This window comes from Scomber japonicus, chromosome 6 (genome assembly GCF_027409825.1).
Source record: "Scomber japonicus isolate fScoJap1 chromosome 6, fScoJap1.pri, whole genome shotgun sequence".
In the NCBI taxonomy this organism is placed as follows: Eukaryota; Metazoa; Chordata; class Actinopteri; order Scombriformes; family Scombridae; genus Scomber; species Scomber japonicus.
This window is the reverse complement of record NC_070583.1, coordinates 21,071,012-21,090,527: the sequence shown is the minus strand read 5'-3', so window position 1 is coordinate 21,090,527 and position 19,516 is coordinate 21,071,012. Positions and strand designations below refer to the sequence as shown.

The window sequence follows — 19,516 nt, the reverse complement described above, 5'->3', positions numbered from 1 at the left end:
TGGATCATTCTCTGTTTGCTATAACTTGTAACAATACATCTTGCCAGAGTCCTCATTTCCAACTCTCTAAAATACAATGAGTACAATGTTGTAAGAACCGACAGTAATAATGGGCAATTATGAGAATATCATCCAGATTAACATGCCACAATTTAAGTATTAAGTAAACTTGGTAAACAGCTAATAAGCTGTTGAAAGAACTGCAACATAAAGGATTTTCAGCATTATATAAGCATGACAGCTTTGACATCTCTATCAGAAACACTAAGGTTAAAGAAAAAGAGTAAAAATGAGCAGCCCTGCATTGAAGATTGCATGTTGCAACCGAGCAACCTCCTCTGTATCCACTTTGTGTTGATGGGAAAATTATAGATTTCATTTGGTTTATCCATAGCCTTTAATTTAAGATTGGAGTAATGACTTGGCTTTTGCCCTCTTACTCATATCATCTAGGTTCTGTTGTGTATATACTGGCCTCTGATCCAAGGTGCTCGGTTTTGGGTCACAGTATTCATCTCATAACCTGAGCATGCTATGATACTCAGGCTGAGTGTATTATCAACGGGCTATCCCATTCAGCCAGCTCCGCCCATATTTCCAGTCCAGAGAAGAACAAGAAAGCAGATGAATTCACTATAGTGTGTGTGTGTGTGAGAGAGAGAGAAGAGAGAGAGAGAGAGAGAGAGAGAGAGAGAGAGAGAGAGAGAGAGAGAGAGAGAGAGAGTGTGTGTCTGTAATAGTGTGTATAATAGCTCAGTACCACAGGGTTTAGGTTGCAGTTCTGTAACCAGTCACAGGCAGGCCTAGGAGCAGACAAACAGCACTGGTCCAGTTTCAGCTCTGTTTCATCAGGCAGCGGGAGTCTTGTCTAGCCTTAGGCAATACACCAGTGATGCAATGAGTTCCCATGACAGTTGGTGTTGGATACTAAAAAATAACAATATTTAGTTTCAGTGTTGACGTTTATTTCTTCTGAAATATCAAAGTTCAGATGAGCTTTAACAAATGTCTTTATAGAGAGAAAATAAATATTGCAGCACTTTCTGCTGTTTGATGAAAAGCTAATTAGAGCAAAATAATCATTGAGATTTTTAATCTATTGATGCTTTTGTTTTATAAACATGTTACTTGAAAGCCATTATTAAGTTTGAAATTTAGAAGTTTTATGTACAATACAAAACCATTCTAGTGATACTAAACCCTGATTGTAGAAGTACAACTTGGCCAATTTGCTCTGCCTAACCCCTGCTGTTGCATATGTTGTATGATCTGGGGAGTAGAAACTGAGGACAATTATAACAATAGAGAAACAGGCTGACCTTATAGCAAAACAAATATGAATGCAGTGAATATAACAGAGGAGTAATGATAACTTTGAATTTTTGAAAAAAATCAAAACTTTTTTACCCGGGTATGATCAGAGTTTCATGATAAATGACTTCTGAGTTCCATGTCTAAATGCTTTTCCAAAACATAATTTGAAGAGAATTATTGGTAAGATTTATGGATGGGCGTTAGAACACAAAAAAACATGAGGGAAATAAGTCTTACGCTAAATTCAACACAAAAATATCATGAAAAATTAATAAAGCTGATTGAAGAATTTCATGAGAAGCAACCAAAGGCTCCTTTATGGCTTTCAGTCTGTGCTTTTTATAAGGCTTTGTGTTTTGTTTTCATCTGTGCTGAAAAGGATTCAGTTCACATTCACTGAACTAATGGTAATTTGTCTTTCTTAGTTTGTGTCTGCTTTCAGCAGAAATGAGGGCATCTGTAAAGCCATTATTTCAAATGACTTGTCACGACCGTATTATATACTATGAGTCCTATCAAGTTCTAAATAACACTTAATGGCTATCATTAAATCAAGTATTGTGCACTTATAATATGTTATGATTGGTACGATATTGGGACTGAACTTGACTCTTTCAGGTCAGCATTTGGGAAAATGTGGAGTTCTGACTGAATATAAGCTTGATGTTACAAGGTACTGTTGGTAAATGGAGCTGGATGCCAGAACATACTGTTGAGTCTAAATCAACAAAACATCAGTGACTCAAACTCAACTAATGAACACACAGGAGTTATGGGTAAGACATAGAGTCACATCACTACTTGCCTGTTAGACATTTGGCATCTTGAGGCATCTCTTTCACTTGGAATCCAAAACAATCATACAGCTATATGTATATTTGTGGATTAAACTGCACATTATGCGTATAATTATGTTATTCATTTTCATGCATCATTCTGTGATGGGAAAAATGAGACAGATGACATATACTGTGTTCACATAAGTACTTTAATCAGGCACTTTGCTCAAAACATTTCTCTAGACAAGCCTAGAATGATATGAGTGAACTTTGGAGGAATTTCTCTTCTCTATGGCACCGTTACCGCCCAGTCTGGACAAACATAGAACTAAGTGGTAGGTAACACTGTCCAATAAAAAACAATACAGACAACAAGGTACCTTCATTCTATCAGTTAGGTAGTGTTCATGTATATTTGGCCGTGATCAAAATAATATCCTTGTAAATAGCTTACAAAGCCTCTCGGCTTCTGCGGTCTACCTATATACAATAAATTAAAATACTGTAGATTGTTAGTGTTGCTTAAAATAGTGTTATCAAATGTCTAAAACTGGGCATTAAGCCAACAAAATACTTTTTTTAATGATTCGAAGGAGAAAGGAACTTTTGCATTTAAGGTTACGGCAGGACTCTAGGTAGTTATTAATCCAAATTTACACTTTATTTGATCATGTAAAGGCTGCCAAAACCACAATTAGGAACTAGGAATCATGAATGCATTTATGGCATATAGGCATCTGTGTAAAAGCATTATGTGAATTATGGCTAAACATGTTTATCATATGAATTTCTTTTCATTAACTAGAAAAAACATTCTATGGTGGTGTTTGAACATTCATAAATATACAGTTTTTCATATTTCCATCGTACTGTATGTAACATTTGTTAGTTTTACCTTTAATCCATATAGTATTCTTTATGGTACTATTGTGAAACAGGGACAAACATGGTCCAAAAACAACATTCACTTTTTCAGTTGATCTGTACAACAAATAGAAATGAGAAAACCCTGCTGCAAATTTCAGTGTCAGGATAGCACTGATTTTGAGCTTAAACAATGTCTCTTATTATTTTACTGAGGAACATGAGACAAGTACAAAAATGACCAAGACTTGCTTAAACTCTATGGAATGATTCAGCTGCTGATGGAGCAAACTATTTTACATTTATCACATAGCTGCTCAGTGGACTCCCTCACATGAATTATAATCAGAAAGCAAAAGGAAAAGCAGTAAGGCTCATTGTGATAAATTAAAGCCAGGGCACCTGAAGGACAGGATCATTGGATCATTTTCCTTCACAAAAAATGAAGGGACATGTTGAATACTACCATAACTTTTCAGTATTTCACATTCATGATTACCTTTTGATGTGAGATCAAACACTGGATCCGTAGAAAATCTGATCACACAATATTCTATTCTGACTGATGTTTTATTTGTTCAAGCAAGTATGTCTCATATTCTATAAATATTTACAATAAAAATCCGAATTCGTGAAGCATTAATGAAGTACTTCATTTAAAACCACAAGGTTGAGAATTACAAGTGATAAAACCAACTTACAGTACAAACAAGTATACAGTACAAGCTACAAATATACAAATATAGAAATATATTCTGAGGTTTTAGCAACCTTTTGACACTTTAATGCCATTTCTTGTCAGAAACCACATGTAAGTATAAAAATATAGACAATGCTTTTGTACAAAATATTGACATCATGTATGAATTCCCATTTGAATGTGCAAATGAATACTGATCAACAGGAGAATAAGGAGATTCTTTCAGGAAAAAAAAGGCGTAGTCCATTTTGGCCTGTTAGTCATGTAGTTCAGTTTTTCTTCATTAAGCACCACAACTTCAGCTATTTGGACTGCTTAGTATAATACTGTGTACTTGTTCTCTTGAAACAAGACATTAGCATTGACTCATTTAATGTTGCAGCCCCTGTGGTCATACAGTAGAACACGTCTGGGACGGCAATGACTCAGTTTTAGTTCACCATTAAGATTTGTCTTTAGAATTTAAATTCTCAGCTCTGCTTCCTCACTGTGCTCCAGATGATGTTCAGTTGTGCTAATCATGGATGCAGAGGGGCCCTGTGAAACACTGAAGGGTGTGATCGCTGGAGAGCGTGCTGCCAGTGGTGAGAGGGAAGGGGAGAAACTTGGAGACATGGCAACTGAAGAGATGGATCCCTCGCCACTAATGGGAGATCTCCGTAAAGAAGCCAGGTGAGGGAAAGTCCTCCCTACGGCAGGCTTCGGAGGTACAGTTTTGGCGCCGGGGTGGGCCACTGAGGTTATGAGAGGTGGAGGGTCAATTCTTGACTCAGCCTTTGCTTTGTGATGAAATGACCTGCGAGGATTAGGAGGAGCTGTTTCATCTTTTAAACGTGCAATTTCAGTGAAAACATTAGCTAATGGTTGGAACTGGGGACACCAGTTTAGCAGGTAGTCCCAGTTATAGCTGCCCCTCAGCTCCTCATCACTGGCCACAATGGCTGTCAGAGAGCCATCTACAGCAGGCTTTCCATCCTCTGGGAAAGTATAGTCTTTAGGGTGGGAGATGCTGAGTCCCCGTCCCACACCCACATATCCACCCCCCTCATCCCTGTAGACTGGCACCTGGCCAGCCAATATAGTTTCATTCAGGCTGCCCAGTTTCTTCCCTTTGAACCAATCTATGGAAGGCTCACAAGACACGTCTGATAGCTGATCTGCATCCTGCTGGATTCCAGAGTCTGGACCTCGGGCAGAGATGCGCTCCTGCATAGAGGAGGAAATACTTGACACACGGGGATATTCATTTATCATTCTGATCTCATCGTCCTCTGCTGCCTCTGCCTCAGCTGACCCACGTCCACTGGAGTGTGAGGGATCCAGGGATCCCCCACGAGTGTACGGACCCCCACTAGTGCTCTGATCAGCTGCATATCCAGGAAGGGTCTGATGGTAAATAATTTCATTTGCTGCTATTTTTGTTTCCTCAATCTTGTGCAGCATGGTGCCTGATGCTGGTGTCCGTCTTTGCGCTTTTTGATGCTTCTTCTGGCGTCTTAATTTAACAAAACATAGTGCCACAGCAATTATAATCAGTATGACTATTGTCCCAAGTGACACTGCAATGACGCTAACAAGCATCATATTCATGTCTGTGGTGAGACCGAAAAATGTATGAGTCACATCAACGGTAACCTTAGCCATTGCCATGCGGGACGTCTCAAGAGGGCTGTGGGCAGTCACATCCAGTGTCATTAGACGCACCTCTCTTTTAGCGCGACCCACATGTCTACTGTAGCTGTCCATCTTCAAGGAAATCTCACCTGTTGATTTATTGACTTCAAAATAAGGTGAACTGTCTGCTAGAGAGTAAAGAACAATGCCATCCACGCCTTCATCCTCATCTTTTGCTTGCACTTTGCCAATTATCTGACCTTTCTTTGCTCCTTCAGGCACTTCAAACGAGAACTCTGAGGAGGTGAAAACAGGATCATATTCATCCTCTCCTGTAACATAAACCTCTACTGTGACTGTAGCAGAATAGTTGCCAGCATCTATGGCAACAGCCATAAAATGGAAGGAGTTTGCTTTCTCAAAATCAAAAGTAGAGCGAGTCCGAATTTCTCCTGAAGATTGATTAATAAGGAAGGCCTCTCTTCCATCTTTAGAGTTGTCTAGCATGTAGTATTTCAACTGTCCAAAAACCCCTTTGTCATGGTCGATTGCATGCAGCATTGTGACTAAGGCATTCTGGGGTTGGTTTTCCTTGATGCTAGCAGTTACTAGCTTGAGGGGAAAGAAGGGCCGGTTGTCGTTGATGTCCTTTACCTCAATACTGACTGGGACCAAGGCATAGTGTCCTTGACCATCAGTAGCCTGGACAACAATCATATGGGACAACTGCCTCTCACTGTCCAAAGGTTGCTGCAGCTTCAAGGCACCTGTCCACCGGTCCACCTGGAAAAGGTCTGTTTCGTCCCCTGAGCTTATGGAGTACTGCACCTCTCCATTGGGAGCAGAGTCTGGATCAGTGGCAGATAGATGCAAGATCTCTGTCCCTGCTGCCGTACCCTCACTCAGTACCACACTGTACTCTGCTCGGCTGAAAACTGGAGGGTTGTCGTTGGCGTCTGTGACACTGATGAGGATAGGCACGCTGGAGCTACGCTGAGGGATCCCACGATCTGATACCACAACAGTCAGGTTATAACTTGGCATTGCTTCAAAATCCAGCTCCTCCACCAGGATCAGACTGCCAACTGTCTGGAAGCCCCTCCCCTCCAAGAAGTGCACACTGCTCTCAATCTGGAAGGCATTACCTGAGTTACCACTGGCAATGGCAAAGTCAAAACCACAATTATCCCGGGACAGGTCCCCATCCACAGCTTCTAAGGTCAGAACAGTGGATCCAGGAAGTCCATCTTCGGACACGGTCGCCCTGTACTCCGATTGGTGAAAGATTGGGGCATTGTCGTTAACATCGGACACTTGAACCTGGACAGTTGCAATAGATGAAAGGGATGGAGTGCCATGGTCCACAGCCTCAATTACTACAAGGATGGAGGGATTCTCAAAATCAAACACTGTCTTTTGGTTGACGAACAGAGTACCTGCAAGGAAATAAAGAACATGGTCATAAAAAGAACAAGTTTATCTTAATGTTCTGGACAGAGGTCATCATATTCTTTTTGAAAGTTCCCCATTGTACAGGGTGGTCTACTTTTACAGAGTCATTAAATTTCTATTACCTTTTATAAATACTGTAGCAAGGTTGGAACGTTATTTGAGGCAAAAGAATGGTATTTGAGAATGGGAGACAGAATAGCTTGTGGCAAAAATACTCCTATTTTATAACATACTTATTTTTATACGGTATCTGAAGCAAAACATCTGAAGCAAATAACATTAAATCTGGCTTTCAATGCCTTTTAATGAACAAAATGAATAAATACTTTGCAATATGTGTTGAAAATATGTCCAAACCCCAAGCTTTAGGGGATAACATTTTTTATGAAGGGTAATTAAGTGGAGCCTTGGTTAGAAAACAATTATAAACAGCTCTAAATGTGCACATTATAATCTTACCATTGCTTGGGTCAATGTAAAAGACGCCTCTGGTTGATGACATCACTCTGTAGGTAATCTTCCCATTCTCCCCAGTGTCACGGTCAGTAGCTGTCACTGTGATGACTGCACTGCCTGCTGGGAGGTGCTCTGATGCAGTCACCTGATGGAAACCACAAAATATCATATATATATAGATCCATTACAGATACTTAAAGATTTAAACAAACATGGTAGTATACTAAAAGGTAGTTTGTGCAGTTATTGAGACAGGTAAGTGATGGGAGCTGTACCTGGTAGAAGTCCTGGGTGAAGGTGGGGGCATTGTCATTCACATCATCTACCAGCACAGTCAGATTGGCTTCACTTTGATGTTTAGAGTCGGACGAACGAATAGTCAAAGTGTACCATGTCCTTTCTTCATAGTCCAGTGGGCCAGTAAGAGACACGCCACCTCCATAACGATGAATCCCAAACATGCCCTCTGTGTTTCTATCCAGGTGTAGTGTGTAGGAGAGAGCTGGCCCAGAGTCCACATCATTTCCTGTTACCTGGGTGATAACTGTGCCGATCAGAGTGTCTGTTTGTGATAATAAGGAGGGGAAGCAAAAGAAGAAAAGCTAAAATTTTAGTTTTTTGCTCAAATAAAATACAGAGACTCCCAGTTGAAAAAAAGGCTTGGCTGTTTTGCTCTTTATTAAGAAATATCCTGTCCTGGAAAGCTTTGTTCTAATGAACAGGAAATGAACAGAGGAACTTGGCAAAAGTTCGTTCCATAATAGGGTCACTGAGCCCCACTGAGAAAGCAGCCAGAGAGTGTGATGTACGGCTTTATGATAAGATCACTGGACTAACATCCACTGTGAAGCTGACTTACCCTCAGGCACTCGGATCTCCCGAGGCAAAGGAATCGTAGGACTGTTGTCATTCAGGTCGATGATGATCACAGTGAGGGTGGCAGAGCCAGCCAGCCGTGGGGTTCCCCGGTCTGTTGCTGTAACAACAAGCCTGATGCCAGAAAATGAATGTCAGTGTCTGAATTTTCTGCTTTTAAGAATGAAGTTGCATAATGTTACACTCCCCAACCGAGAGTTACAAGATCTTTTTTATTTCAGAATGAATATTAGAAGATACTTTTGTATGATGTTTTTCCAGTCCACAGTGACCACTGTTTTCATTTTTTTTTAATCTTTAAAAAAACATCACACATCTGGAATTTATCAGTGCTTATTTTGAACATTAAAAAGTGAGTGGATATCTGATTTTAAAAATTAATGATACCAAATTTGTTTAAAATTGAATTGGATTTTTAAAAACTATCCGCAGGACAAACACTATTTTTACTTTTTACTTTTAACTTTGATAGGCTCTTGTGCTTTTCAACTTATTTCCATCCCTTATGTCTCTTCACTTTATATAACTTGAACTATTTTCTAAGGTTGTCAAAGTCATTTATGATGGGAAATGAAACCATTATATGGTAACAAACAGGATGTGTTTTGCACCAAAGGGTCAAAGAAACGGAGTTCAAAGACTCACTTGGTTTGCGGCCAGATCTCTCTGTCCATTATGGCTGCAGTGGTGATGCTACCAGTCAGTGGGTCAATCTTGAACAAGCCACTCATGGATGATGACCTAATGGAATAGGTCACCTGACCATTTTGTCCCTGATCCAGATCATCTGCTGCAACCTGAGGAAATAACCACCCCAGATTAGTAAAGAAAATATAGAAGTATTTGCAAAAGTTGTTTCAATGTAACATAATCTCGCAAGTAATATTGAACTTAGAAGTTAAGAGTTCATAAAATGGGCTATATGGACCTGGCTTCATGGCACAACTTATTCTATATATTCAGTGGGGACATTGTGAACACAGGCAATTGAACAATCATTACTCCACAGTTCAGAAACCAATGAGATTTCTGAAGCTTGAGTGATTTTTATTCTACCTATCTATCTTCACGCTTAAACAACAGCCAACCACGATAATCTTTTGGGTGATAGGCTACTGCACCTGGATAATGGGAAAATCGTAGCCTTGTGCCTCTCTAATGTACGCTACGTAGTTCTGGAGTTGGAAGCGTGGCAAATTGTCATTGACATCTTGAAGGATTAAGTTGACAGCCATGTAGGAGCTGGAGGATGCCGTCTCAGCTTTCACCACAAGGCGGAGTTTTGGGGTCTCCTCAAAGTCTAGTCCTTCAGATTTCTGGACCCATATTTCTCCTAATTGAGAAAAAATAACAATGAGTCACACTGTAAGATTTGGAAAATATTATTTTGTAGTATATGTGGCCATCTTTGCACTTACCAGTAATAGTGTTTATTCCAAAAGATTGCATTCTGTTTCCACTGAAAAGACTGTAGCTGATACCAGTTTGGGAACCATCGGGATACTGGGCCTGAGTCTGTGTTACAACTGTGCCTATGACATGAAACACACACTATGTTGAAACATTTTACTTTTTGACATTTATTATACATTTCCAAATTTCTGAGGAATATTTGTACATTTTATGATATCATCCAAACCTTTAGCAGCATTCTCCTGCAGACTGACATCTCTAGCTGTGCGAGAGAAGCGTATCCCCCTGTAGGTCTGTTCCCGGATATAAATGATTACCACCCCAAGGGAGGATTGAGCTGGGTTGCCCTGGTCCATGGCCTGCACTATCAAAGTCCTCTGGCTTTGGGTCAGAGTCTGCAACTTCTCCGTGGCCTGAATGTCTCCGGTTAGTGAATTGATGGTGAAGCCTCTCACAGGGTTAGCAAAGCGATAAAACACAGAGCCATTAGCCCCAAAGTCTTTGTCCTCTGCTCTCATGGTGGCCAGCACTCTGCGGCTTGACACACTGCTTGCAGATATGTTCACAATAAATGGGTCCAGAATGAAGAAGGGAGCGTTGTCGTTTACATCCTGAATGTAGACAGTCACGTGAGCGGTGGAGTTGCGTGGGTTGGCAGGGGAGGAGTCAGTGGCATACACCTCAAAGGTATAAGACGCAACTCTCTCTCTGTCCAGGGGTGCTGCTGTGATTATGCGGCCTGTGTTCTGGTCTATGATGAACATGCTCTGGGAGCCATGGCTCAGAAAGTATTGAACCTGGCTGTTGGGGCCATGGTCCAGATCGATGGCTTTCACCTCCAAAACCAGTGAGCCTATGGGTACGTCTTCTGACACATCTGCAGTGTAGGTGCTGCTCTGAAACTCAGGGCTGTGGTCATTTATGTCCAGAATGGTCACTTCCACTGTAGCAGTGCCACTGAGAGAAGGTTGCCCCTGGTCCTGGGCTGTGACTATTAGTGTATAAACTGCTTTCTTCTCCCGATCCAGCGGCCTTGAGGTGGATAGTGCACCTGATTGTCCGTCCAAGTGGAAGTCTCCTGAGGGGTCTCCAGCTGCAAGAGGATAATGGCGAATAGCATTTTGAGTATGTAATCACACAACAGATCATTTAGAAACTGGATAGTATATCAAAACAAATCCTCGCCTGTAATTCTGTAGTTCATCTCCCCACTGTCTCCTGCATCCTGATCAGTGGCTCTAAGAGTAAAAAGAAGCACTGCCTCCAAGTTTTCAGGCACTTCTATGCTGTAGTAAAGACGTCCAAAGACAGGGGCGTTGTCATTCTCATCAAGTACTCTGATCTTCACAGTGGCTTTGGCATAGTTGGGGGGAAGGCCTCCATCTTTTGCAAAAACTATTTAACACAGAAACAAAAAAACAGACAAATATAACACAATTTTAAAAAAGAATCAGTGCCAAATTTGAATTTCAAGATTTGAATTTCAGAGAGTATCTCTTAATATCACAAATGTCAAAGCAGTCATCTTAAAGCAAATATTATTTGTAATGGTATTTGACCATCAGAGGGCTTTACCTGTCACAGTGTAGTATTCCTGAAGCTCCCTGTCCAGTGACTTAGTGTTGGTTATAACACCTGTCACTGGGTTGATGCTGAAGCCTTCCTCTGAGATACCTCCATATGTCACCTGCCCATTGGTTCCTACAGAGAAACACCCACAGTGGCCATGTTTTAATTCAGAATGGACTGAGACTTGTAAATACTTTACAAAAACAATGCTTTAAAAGGGTATTCAATCCCTCTTGTTAATAACTTTGTGTACGTATTTGTTTGTTTGTCATTAGTTTTGCTGTCTAAGCATTTGGCAGTAATGGCCAAGCTTCAGGTGTCTGGATGCCAGATTGCGTGCTAACAGAAAGCAGTCTGGCAACCTCACCTGTTTACTTCAGAAACTGCTTTTGGAGAGAAAGTTTATAATCCTTCTGTTTTATGTGCTTCTGACTAAGTCTGTGGGAATGCACCCTTTCTGTACCCCCACCCTCCTGTATAGTCCTCAATTAAAAACAACTGTTAATGTCTGCAATGTGAACACATAGTCAGCACACGAGAACTGATTACAGGATTACAGGCATTATGTGTTTGATTAAATTGCTGCAGCCCAATTTGATATTTATTAACAGATAATCCACCTATATACACACAGTAAGGGTTCAAAAGACATCTTGGCATCTTGGGTAAACCAGGATAAATTTGGTTGGAAAGTGAAAGATTGTTGACATCTCATGTAACTATAATCAGCATTTCTAATATTATAATCCAACATGTGGTCAGGACCTTTGTATTTAAATGGCGTTAAAACAATGGTTATATATAACATATCTAAAACATTAACTGTTTAACCAAATTTAGCTTGGTTTTAACCTATTTAAATGTATTTGGACCTGCAAATCACCAAATCAGTGGAATCCATTGTTGATTACAAAATAGGATATTACATGTGCCAGTCAGTGCACACTGTATGCTTCACCTTGGTCCAGGTCAGAAGCAGACACTGTTAGCACACTAGTTCCTGAAGGCTGGTTCTCTGAGATCTGAGCTTCGTACTGGCTCTCCTCAAACCAGGGCACCTCATCATTAACATCAATCACGTGGACACACAGCAGCTGGCTGGATGATTGCTGGGGTATCCCATGATCCTCTGCGATTATTGTGAGGTTAAAGACGTCCTGCTCCTCACGGTCCAGAGGTTTGAAGATAGACAGAGAGCCTGTAGAGAGATGAATCAGAGGTGAAATGTGAGGAGGGATTTGTGTGTGTGTGTGTGTGTGTGTGTGTGTGTGTGTGCGTGTGTGTTGTGTGTGTGTGTGTGTGCATGCGTGCGTGCGTGCATGTGTACTTTACTACAGCCTGTTTCACACGTCACACAGTTACACATAACTATAGTATGAAAGCAAAATGTCAAAGGCACTATCCACTATCCAAAGTTGTATGCAGTCCAGTGATTAAAAAAGCAAGTGAGAAAAGTTGCCGTGTGAGGGCCAAATCAAAGCTAATCTCCACCACACATACAGCCTTGCCTACCTGAGTGCTACTACCACCACTGCTGTAACAGCCCAACGGTCTGGCCACAGTTTACGAGATTTTCCATTGGAGAATGCCGCAGCCATCGAAAAAGAAGCAGTAAACACACGCTCTAGACACGCAACAACCAGGCCTGCCGTGCTCTGTAGAAATTAAGGGCACCCTTGCCTTTTCATTATCTTGCCCTAAGAGGGTAGAGCTTGCACTGATTCAATTTCAATTTCATGCTTTAAAATGAACTGCAACTGTTAAAGAAAGAGTGGGCCAGGGCTGTTTTGGTTTTAACTTTTTTTGTATGTGCGTGTTTGTATCTTGCTAGGACTGAGATAACTTGCCCCTAAGCTTTTAATCTGGTAGGAGTTACTGGCTGGAATATTTTCACCAAGTTTGACTCCTCTGTGATCCTGCCATATCCCTGATCACTGATAACACATGGGCAGAAAAAAAGACAGTGGGAACAAGGAAAAGATTTCATTTTGGATGTTTCCAATTCCAACATCTTAAGCCTATGTGGGGTTTGTGGCGCCAACACTTTGGACTGCACTATGAGGGTTAGCTGAGGTTTCTTAGACAACAACACATTTGTCATGTCTCATATGAAGAAGTCATTTTTCAACAACTGATGTGTTAATCCATGAATGGTGTTGTCTTTTTCAGAAAAACAATTCACCAAATCACCAGTGTACACTCCCTTTGCTCCAAACATGGACTTAATGATCTCCCTTCTGACAGTGAATGATGAGAATGTGTCTAATGCTGTGACTTTATATATTTTTGACAATAGTTCTCTCTATTGTGGTTAACCGTAATGCCAAAGTAATGAAAACAGAGTGTGTAGAGGTAGTCCCAGGTCTTCGGTCAATGACCCCAAAACAGGAGCAAACCAGGTGCTCAAAGGATTAACTTTGTCATGATTCTAACAAATAGCTAGTGTGCATGAAAACACTTCAAGATGAGTGCACACACTGGACTGAAGCAAAAGTGACATGCATGATAGATCCTGAATGTTTCCATCCACAAGCTGCTCAAGGCGGCATCCTGGTTGGCGACTTAAAGGGGAAGGCGGCGCTAACATCGACACGTGTCTCAAACACCACAATAAAGCCCACAGGACCAAATAGCCCAAGGTCAGTGTTGACTAAGTGACAGAGTCTCATGCAAGCACACAAACACATATGTGCATGCCTACACACACACACACACACACACACACGTGTGCACACATAAACAAGCGTAACTGATCCCCTCTCTAATGGTTCCCAGAAGCCTGAGCAGGAGATTCTTTGGTCTTTCATGGGAATAGATCCACAATAACAGATGATAGGTTGTGTGTGTGCGCTTGTGCAGGCTTGTGTTATTTTATTTTTATTTTTTTAATGTGTGTGTGTGTGTGTGTGTGTGTGTGTGTGTGTGTGTGTGTGTGTGTGTGTGTGTGTGTGTGTGTGTGTTAATATTTGGCAAGCTGCTCTGTCTGTCTGGCCTCCAACTGAGAGAAATAAGTCATGAAAGGTGAAGCAAGAGTTGTGCTGTACTCAGAAGAAAGCAGAGTATTACAAGAGTTTGTGTGTATTTATGGTAGGGGAGGATTGGTGATCGTTTTGAGGGGCTGCAGTATGTGTTCAAGCATGTGAAATGTTGAGCACACATGCAGTACAAAGCTAAAATTTAGATGTAGCACAAATGCTTAAAAAGTCCATGAAAAGATCCATACAGAGGAGAACAGATACAGATTTGCTTGTCTGCTTTAGTTGAAAATACCTCAACTTGAGCAAGAGATTTGCATGACACAGTAATAATTCCTAACAGGTGCTGGAGTTATAAAGATGTAGGACAAGCTGAACGTTTTAGTAATATAAAGGAACAGGAGCACAAAGTTGGGGACTGGAAAATAAATAAAACAACTGGAAATCCTGATAAGACTTTAAAACCTTTTGTGATCACATGGTAATTGATTTTAGCCCGCTGCTTTTCGCACTATATTTACTTTGTATACACCACTCTACTTCCCAGAGTCACATTTGTATTGACTGTTAATGTATAGCACACAGGACCGGAAAAAAATATTACAGAAATCACACAGAAATGTCATTTTCTGTTGTATCTGGAAACACCTTAAAAGGGAAATTTTAATCATCATTATTGATATCATAGTTTCCATCCAAAGAGTTATTTTAAGATGTGTCACTTACATAATGTAATCACCAGCAGTGTTTTGCACGTTACTTTGAAAAAGTAATTAATTATAGTTAATCATTACTTCTCCCAAAAAGTAATGGAGTCAGTAACTGAGTTACATCAATGTCAAAGTAATTAATTACCAGGAAAAGTAACTATTACGTTGTTCAAATATGTCATATTACTTAGCTGCCCCAATCAACAATAACTGGCCCAAAACACGCTCAAAATTTAATTATGAAATTAAGAAATGTACTAAAAAGAAGTAAATAATAAAATTGTACATGTAGCAGCGATTTAATTTTATTCCTCAAAAAGCACTATCTAACTATGAAAGATTGTACTGGGGGGGGGTTGGTCGAATAAGCAGCAACACAGAGCTATCAAGACGCTTTGCTCTCACTCTCACTGCATTGATATTCACATTCACGCAGCCACTCTCGTTAGCTTGCTCGATCCAGATTCTGGGAGATTGTGTCTCATTTGTGCCCTACTCTGTCTTTGGTTATGCCCCTAAGTGCAGCCACTCTTTGGCAGGGAGACAGAGAGAGAGAGAGAGAGAGAGAGCCTGTTTGGGTGAAAACCGCTTCAGTGAGGTCTGAAGAAGTAACGCCGCAAACGAGGGAAACAGTAATTAATTTGATTACTCGTTATTGAAAAAAGTAACGCTGTGTATTTATAACACCGTTATTCCCATCACTGATCACCAGACAGAACAACCCTGTAAACCCAGAATTATGTTAAATAACAACATTTTTTGAAATTATCCATATTATACATGTGTTTCTACAATATCTTGACATGGAAACTACAGTATGGTTAAGGATAGGAAAATATTGTGGTTATGGTTTTAAAAAATCCATCCATGACCTTGCTTTTCACTTTCGACATTCAGGGCACACTACCTCCTGTACTGGCACTTGGCTGGACTTACCCGTGTTCGGGTTGAGGCTGAATGTTCCCCCTGTGTTGCCTGACTGGATGGTGTAGGTCACCCGGCCATTCTCCCCTTGGTCTGCATCTCTGGCCATAACATACAGTGCCACAAAGCCTACCGGCTGGTCCTCCATCACACTGACAGCTGTTGGCGAGCTGAACACTGGTGGATTGTCGTTCTCATCGGTTACATAGACCCTCGCTGTAACTGAGCCCCAGCGCCTCTGGCTGGCATCAAGAGCAGAGTCTGTTGCCTTTACAACAAGAATCAAGTTGGAGGTGACTTCATGGTCCAATTCCTGGGCCAAGGATAGAACCCCAGTGGAGGGGTCGAGGGTTAGTAGACTGGGCGTGTTTGGCCACTGGTGGAGAATGGAGTACCTCAGCTCGCTATTGGGCCCGCTGCCATCCTTGTCTGTGGCCTGGAAAGTATAGACAGAGGAGCTGGGCTGCATGCTCTCAGAGATGACGATAGTAATGGGGTCCTCAGGGAACTGAGGGGCATGGTCATTGCTGTCCTCTACATCAATATCTAGGTGGACCAGGGTGCTGCTAGGAGGGTCCTGGGACAAGTCATCTACCTCAATCTTCAGGGTGTAGCGCATGTCTCGTTCATAGTCAAGAGGACGAGCCAGATACACATCTCCTGTCTGGCGATCTACAACAAAGGTCCCATCTCTGTCTGTATCCCCCACCACTGTGTAGGTCACTTTCCCCTCCTCTGGAGTTTCTCTGTCATGGAGGCGGACAGAGCCAATGACAGAGCCAGGCTTGGCCTCCTCCACAGAGTTGAAAGATATAGAGAGTGAATTGGTCTTCGAAGCAGGTCTGTTAATGCTGAGAACCTGCCAAAAACAAAAAAAGTATGTGTATTTGAGGACAGAGCAACATGACAGTGAATCTAATGCTTCTTATTAGATGCCTGGTGGCTACTTCAGTTAACAATTTTCAATACAAAGAATGAAAATATTTCATGGAGTTGGAGCAAAGCAGAAACAGATTTTGTCCGCTTGCTTGTATTGTATGTGTTCACTGGGAATAAATGCAACCAGTTACAAGAGGTTTTATAGACCTGAATAGCATGCCTGCTAACATTAATCACACTTAATCTGATACTCATGTCGCTGCCAGGAAAAATAATAGATGATAAAAGTAGCACAATAGGAGGAGGAAATGGTGAGAGGATTTGCACAGAATTTAGCACTGGGACATAGTCCTGTACTGTGTATAGCCGTAATCTTCCTTTGATTAGCAGTTCAAATGTCTTCAAAGACTACAACATTATTAATTTTCCCCTTTGTATGAAAAGAGCACTGTAACACATGACACATTGTTTTAATAGAACATTTTTTTCTTTAAGACAGGCATGAAGTAAGATAATTTAAGCAGCTGTGAAAGCGGGGAGGGAGAGGTCGTGTTGATCAAATTTTCAGTGGCATTACTGGCGTGTTTTGTAAGCCGATAGGATGATCTGGATACTCAGCATTGCTTCCTTGAGCACAATTCCCACAATAAGTAGGCACTAAAAAGATGCTGTGTTTGTTGTGAAATCTTATATTACAAGCTGTAAATTGGTTCCACATTATATGGAAAAATGAGTGTTCCAGAAATAAATTGGTATAGTCTCATCCTATCATCAGTGGATTTAGAAAATAAGTCTGAAAAGATGATTAAAGGAAATTACATAAATGCGCCCGTGGGCAAGAACAACACTGCACTGTTTAATCCAATTAACTAATAATTATGACTTTCAGTCTTTTGTTATTGGAATGGAGGAAAAACTGAGTTGGAACTTACTAGTGCTGTTTATATGGTAACTCCACTTTCCTGGAACCTATAAATCTATGTTCCTTCCAGGCTTCTCCCATTGTCTGTTTTCTGTTCTATATTAAATATTAAATGAATTACTTTCAATACTGTGTTTTACGTGAGTGTGTAGCCCTGCCGCTCATTGCAAAAAGGGCTACTGTATTAAAAAAGTGTTGAAGTCATTGAGTATGACCTTGATCAGTGCAGTCTACAGCTGTCCCTCATCATAAGCCAGCTGGGAGTATTTGATTCAGACCCACTTTTCCATTTCAGATAGAAATTTCCCTTTTGAAATGTCACAGGGGAAGAAAAGGGAGGGGATGGGAGGGAAGCTTGTCAGAAGTGAGGCTGATATGTCTGCAGCTAGTCTGAGGGGCCCTGAGACATGATTCCTCTCAGCCCTGAGTCTATTCTTTGATATTAAATAGGTGAGTAGTGAGGGTGTTTGGGCTGGCTGGAGTCCAACTGAAGTCTGACCTGAATGGTGAGGGAGCAGGAGGTGCTGCGTGGGGGCAGTCCTCTGTCAGTGGCTGTCACTGTCAAGGTGTACTCGGCTCGTTCCGAATGGCTGAGGGGGGATGATGAACGCAGCTCACCAGTGTTTGGGTTCAGAGAGAAACGCTCAGCCCTGGGACCTGGGAGAGACACAGGGTCTAACATTTAACTGGAAACAATTGAGGTGAGAGGGCAAAATACACTAAGAGCATTTTGTTAGCAATAAATCAAAGCCATTTTGAGACTTAAAGATATATTACTTTTCACAGTTTATCTTCACACTAATACAACAAAGTATAGGCTAAAATACATTTTAAAAACGCTACTTCTGCAGATGGCTATTAAAGGTGTCCTGATACACTCTTTGCCTCGTCCATTATTTTCATATATCAAGACACCTCATCATGTATAAGTATGTATCACATTCATATACAAATACTTATCTTTCAATAATTAATTTGCACAGACAAGCACTTTGCTGTTTTTCTTGTAGGTACTGTACCTGACAATGAGTAGAATATGGTGCCGTTCTCTCCTTCGTCAGGATCTTTGGCTTGCAGTGTGCCCAGTAGAACCCCAGAGGACTGTCCTTCTGACACCTATGTGCAAAAAAGAATACAAATAGATGTCACTAAACACATCAAAGGCTTGTAATTCTCTGCATGTCTGTGTCTCTGGTCTTGTGGCATCACCTTTATGATTAAGTTTTTTCCCGACTGGGTAAGGATAGAAGGGTCATTGTCGTTGTCATCCAGGACAGTAACAAAGGCTGTGCCTGTAGCGCTGCGAGGGGGCGAACCTCCGTCTTGTACCACAACCACCAGCTGGTAACTAGACTGCTGCTCTCTATCCAGAGTTGTCCTTGTACTGATCTCACCTAGGGAGAGAACGGGCTGTATGAGAAGGGTTTTATGCAAAGACACTAATCCAGAGCACCGGAATAATGATGAGAGACATGAGAGCCAGCAGGCTTTGATCAGTGACACACAAGTAATAGACATGCACTGTGTACAGATGTACGGGTGCATGTGCACACACACTCTCACATACACAAATACAGAAGTTTTGTAATCTTGGCAGATGCTGTAGAGACTCACAACTCAGCCAGAAAATGATCACAAATCAGAGTGTCAGTTTCAACCCACAGATTAACGGGCTCAGCAGGCCAATTAGAGCTCAGTACGACGCTAATGTTGCTGTCACCATCACCTGACCTGAGCAACCATAATCTCCCATCTTTTACAGATGACTGTAAATTGACTAATAATCTTTTTTTTCCTAAATACTTATACTGGAATACTATATTTTCCATGACATACTGTAGGATGAAAAATGTTTCACATTGAGTCATTATAGCTTTTTATATTGAAGAAAACCAAGATCCGACTTTTAGTTCATGTAGAAAAGGAAGTTGAGTTCAGATATTTCAGTTTAGTTTTAGCTCAATCTACAGAAAGAAAATATAAATAAAGGTGAGCATTTCAATTTTGGTTGGTTAGGTATGTTCCAGTATCAAATGGAGCTGAGAAAACAACCAACATTCAACAAATAA

At 41.1% G+C, this 19,516-nt stretch overlaps 1 protein-coding gene across 1 annotated transcript in view; it reads right to left on the bottom strand.

The window, feature by feature from the left end:
• Nucleotides 1-4,119: 4,119 nt before the first annotated feature.
• The window catches only part of LOC128360113 (protocadherin-16-like), a 73,708-nt gene continuing 58,311 nt past the window's right edge, over nt 4,120-19,516 (bottom strand). The window contains exons 6-20 of the mRNA XM_053320443.1: nt 18,657-18,841; nt 18,467-18,563; nt 17,947-18,104; nt 15,659-16,505; nt 11,996-12,235; nt 11,044-11,169; nt 10,654-10,863; nt 9,695-10,561; nt 9,474-9,587; nt 9,177-9,388; nt 8,701-8,852; nt 8,039-8,169; nt 7,455-7,741; nt 7,183-7,324; nt 4,120-6,707 (exon numbers count right to left, since the gene is read on the bottom strand). Coding sequence (XP_053176418.1) covers nt 4,120-6,707; nt 7,183-7,324; nt 7,455-7,741; nt 8,039-8,169; nt 8,701-8,852; nt 9,177-9,388; nt 9,474-9,587; nt 9,695-10,561; nt 10,654-10,863; nt 11,044-11,169; nt 11,996-12,235; nt 15,659-16,505; nt 17,947-18,104; nt 18,467-18,563; nt 18,657-18,841 — 6,356 coding nt within the window. The remainder of the gene's footprint in view (nt 6,708-7,182; nt 7,325-7,454; nt 7,742-8,038; nt 8,170-8,700; nt 8,853-9,176; nt 9,389-9,473; nt 9,588-9,694; nt 10,562-10,653; nt 10,864-11,043; nt 11,170-11,995; nt 12,236-15,658; nt 16,506-17,946; nt 18,105-18,466; nt 18,564-18,656; nt 18,842-19,516) is intronic.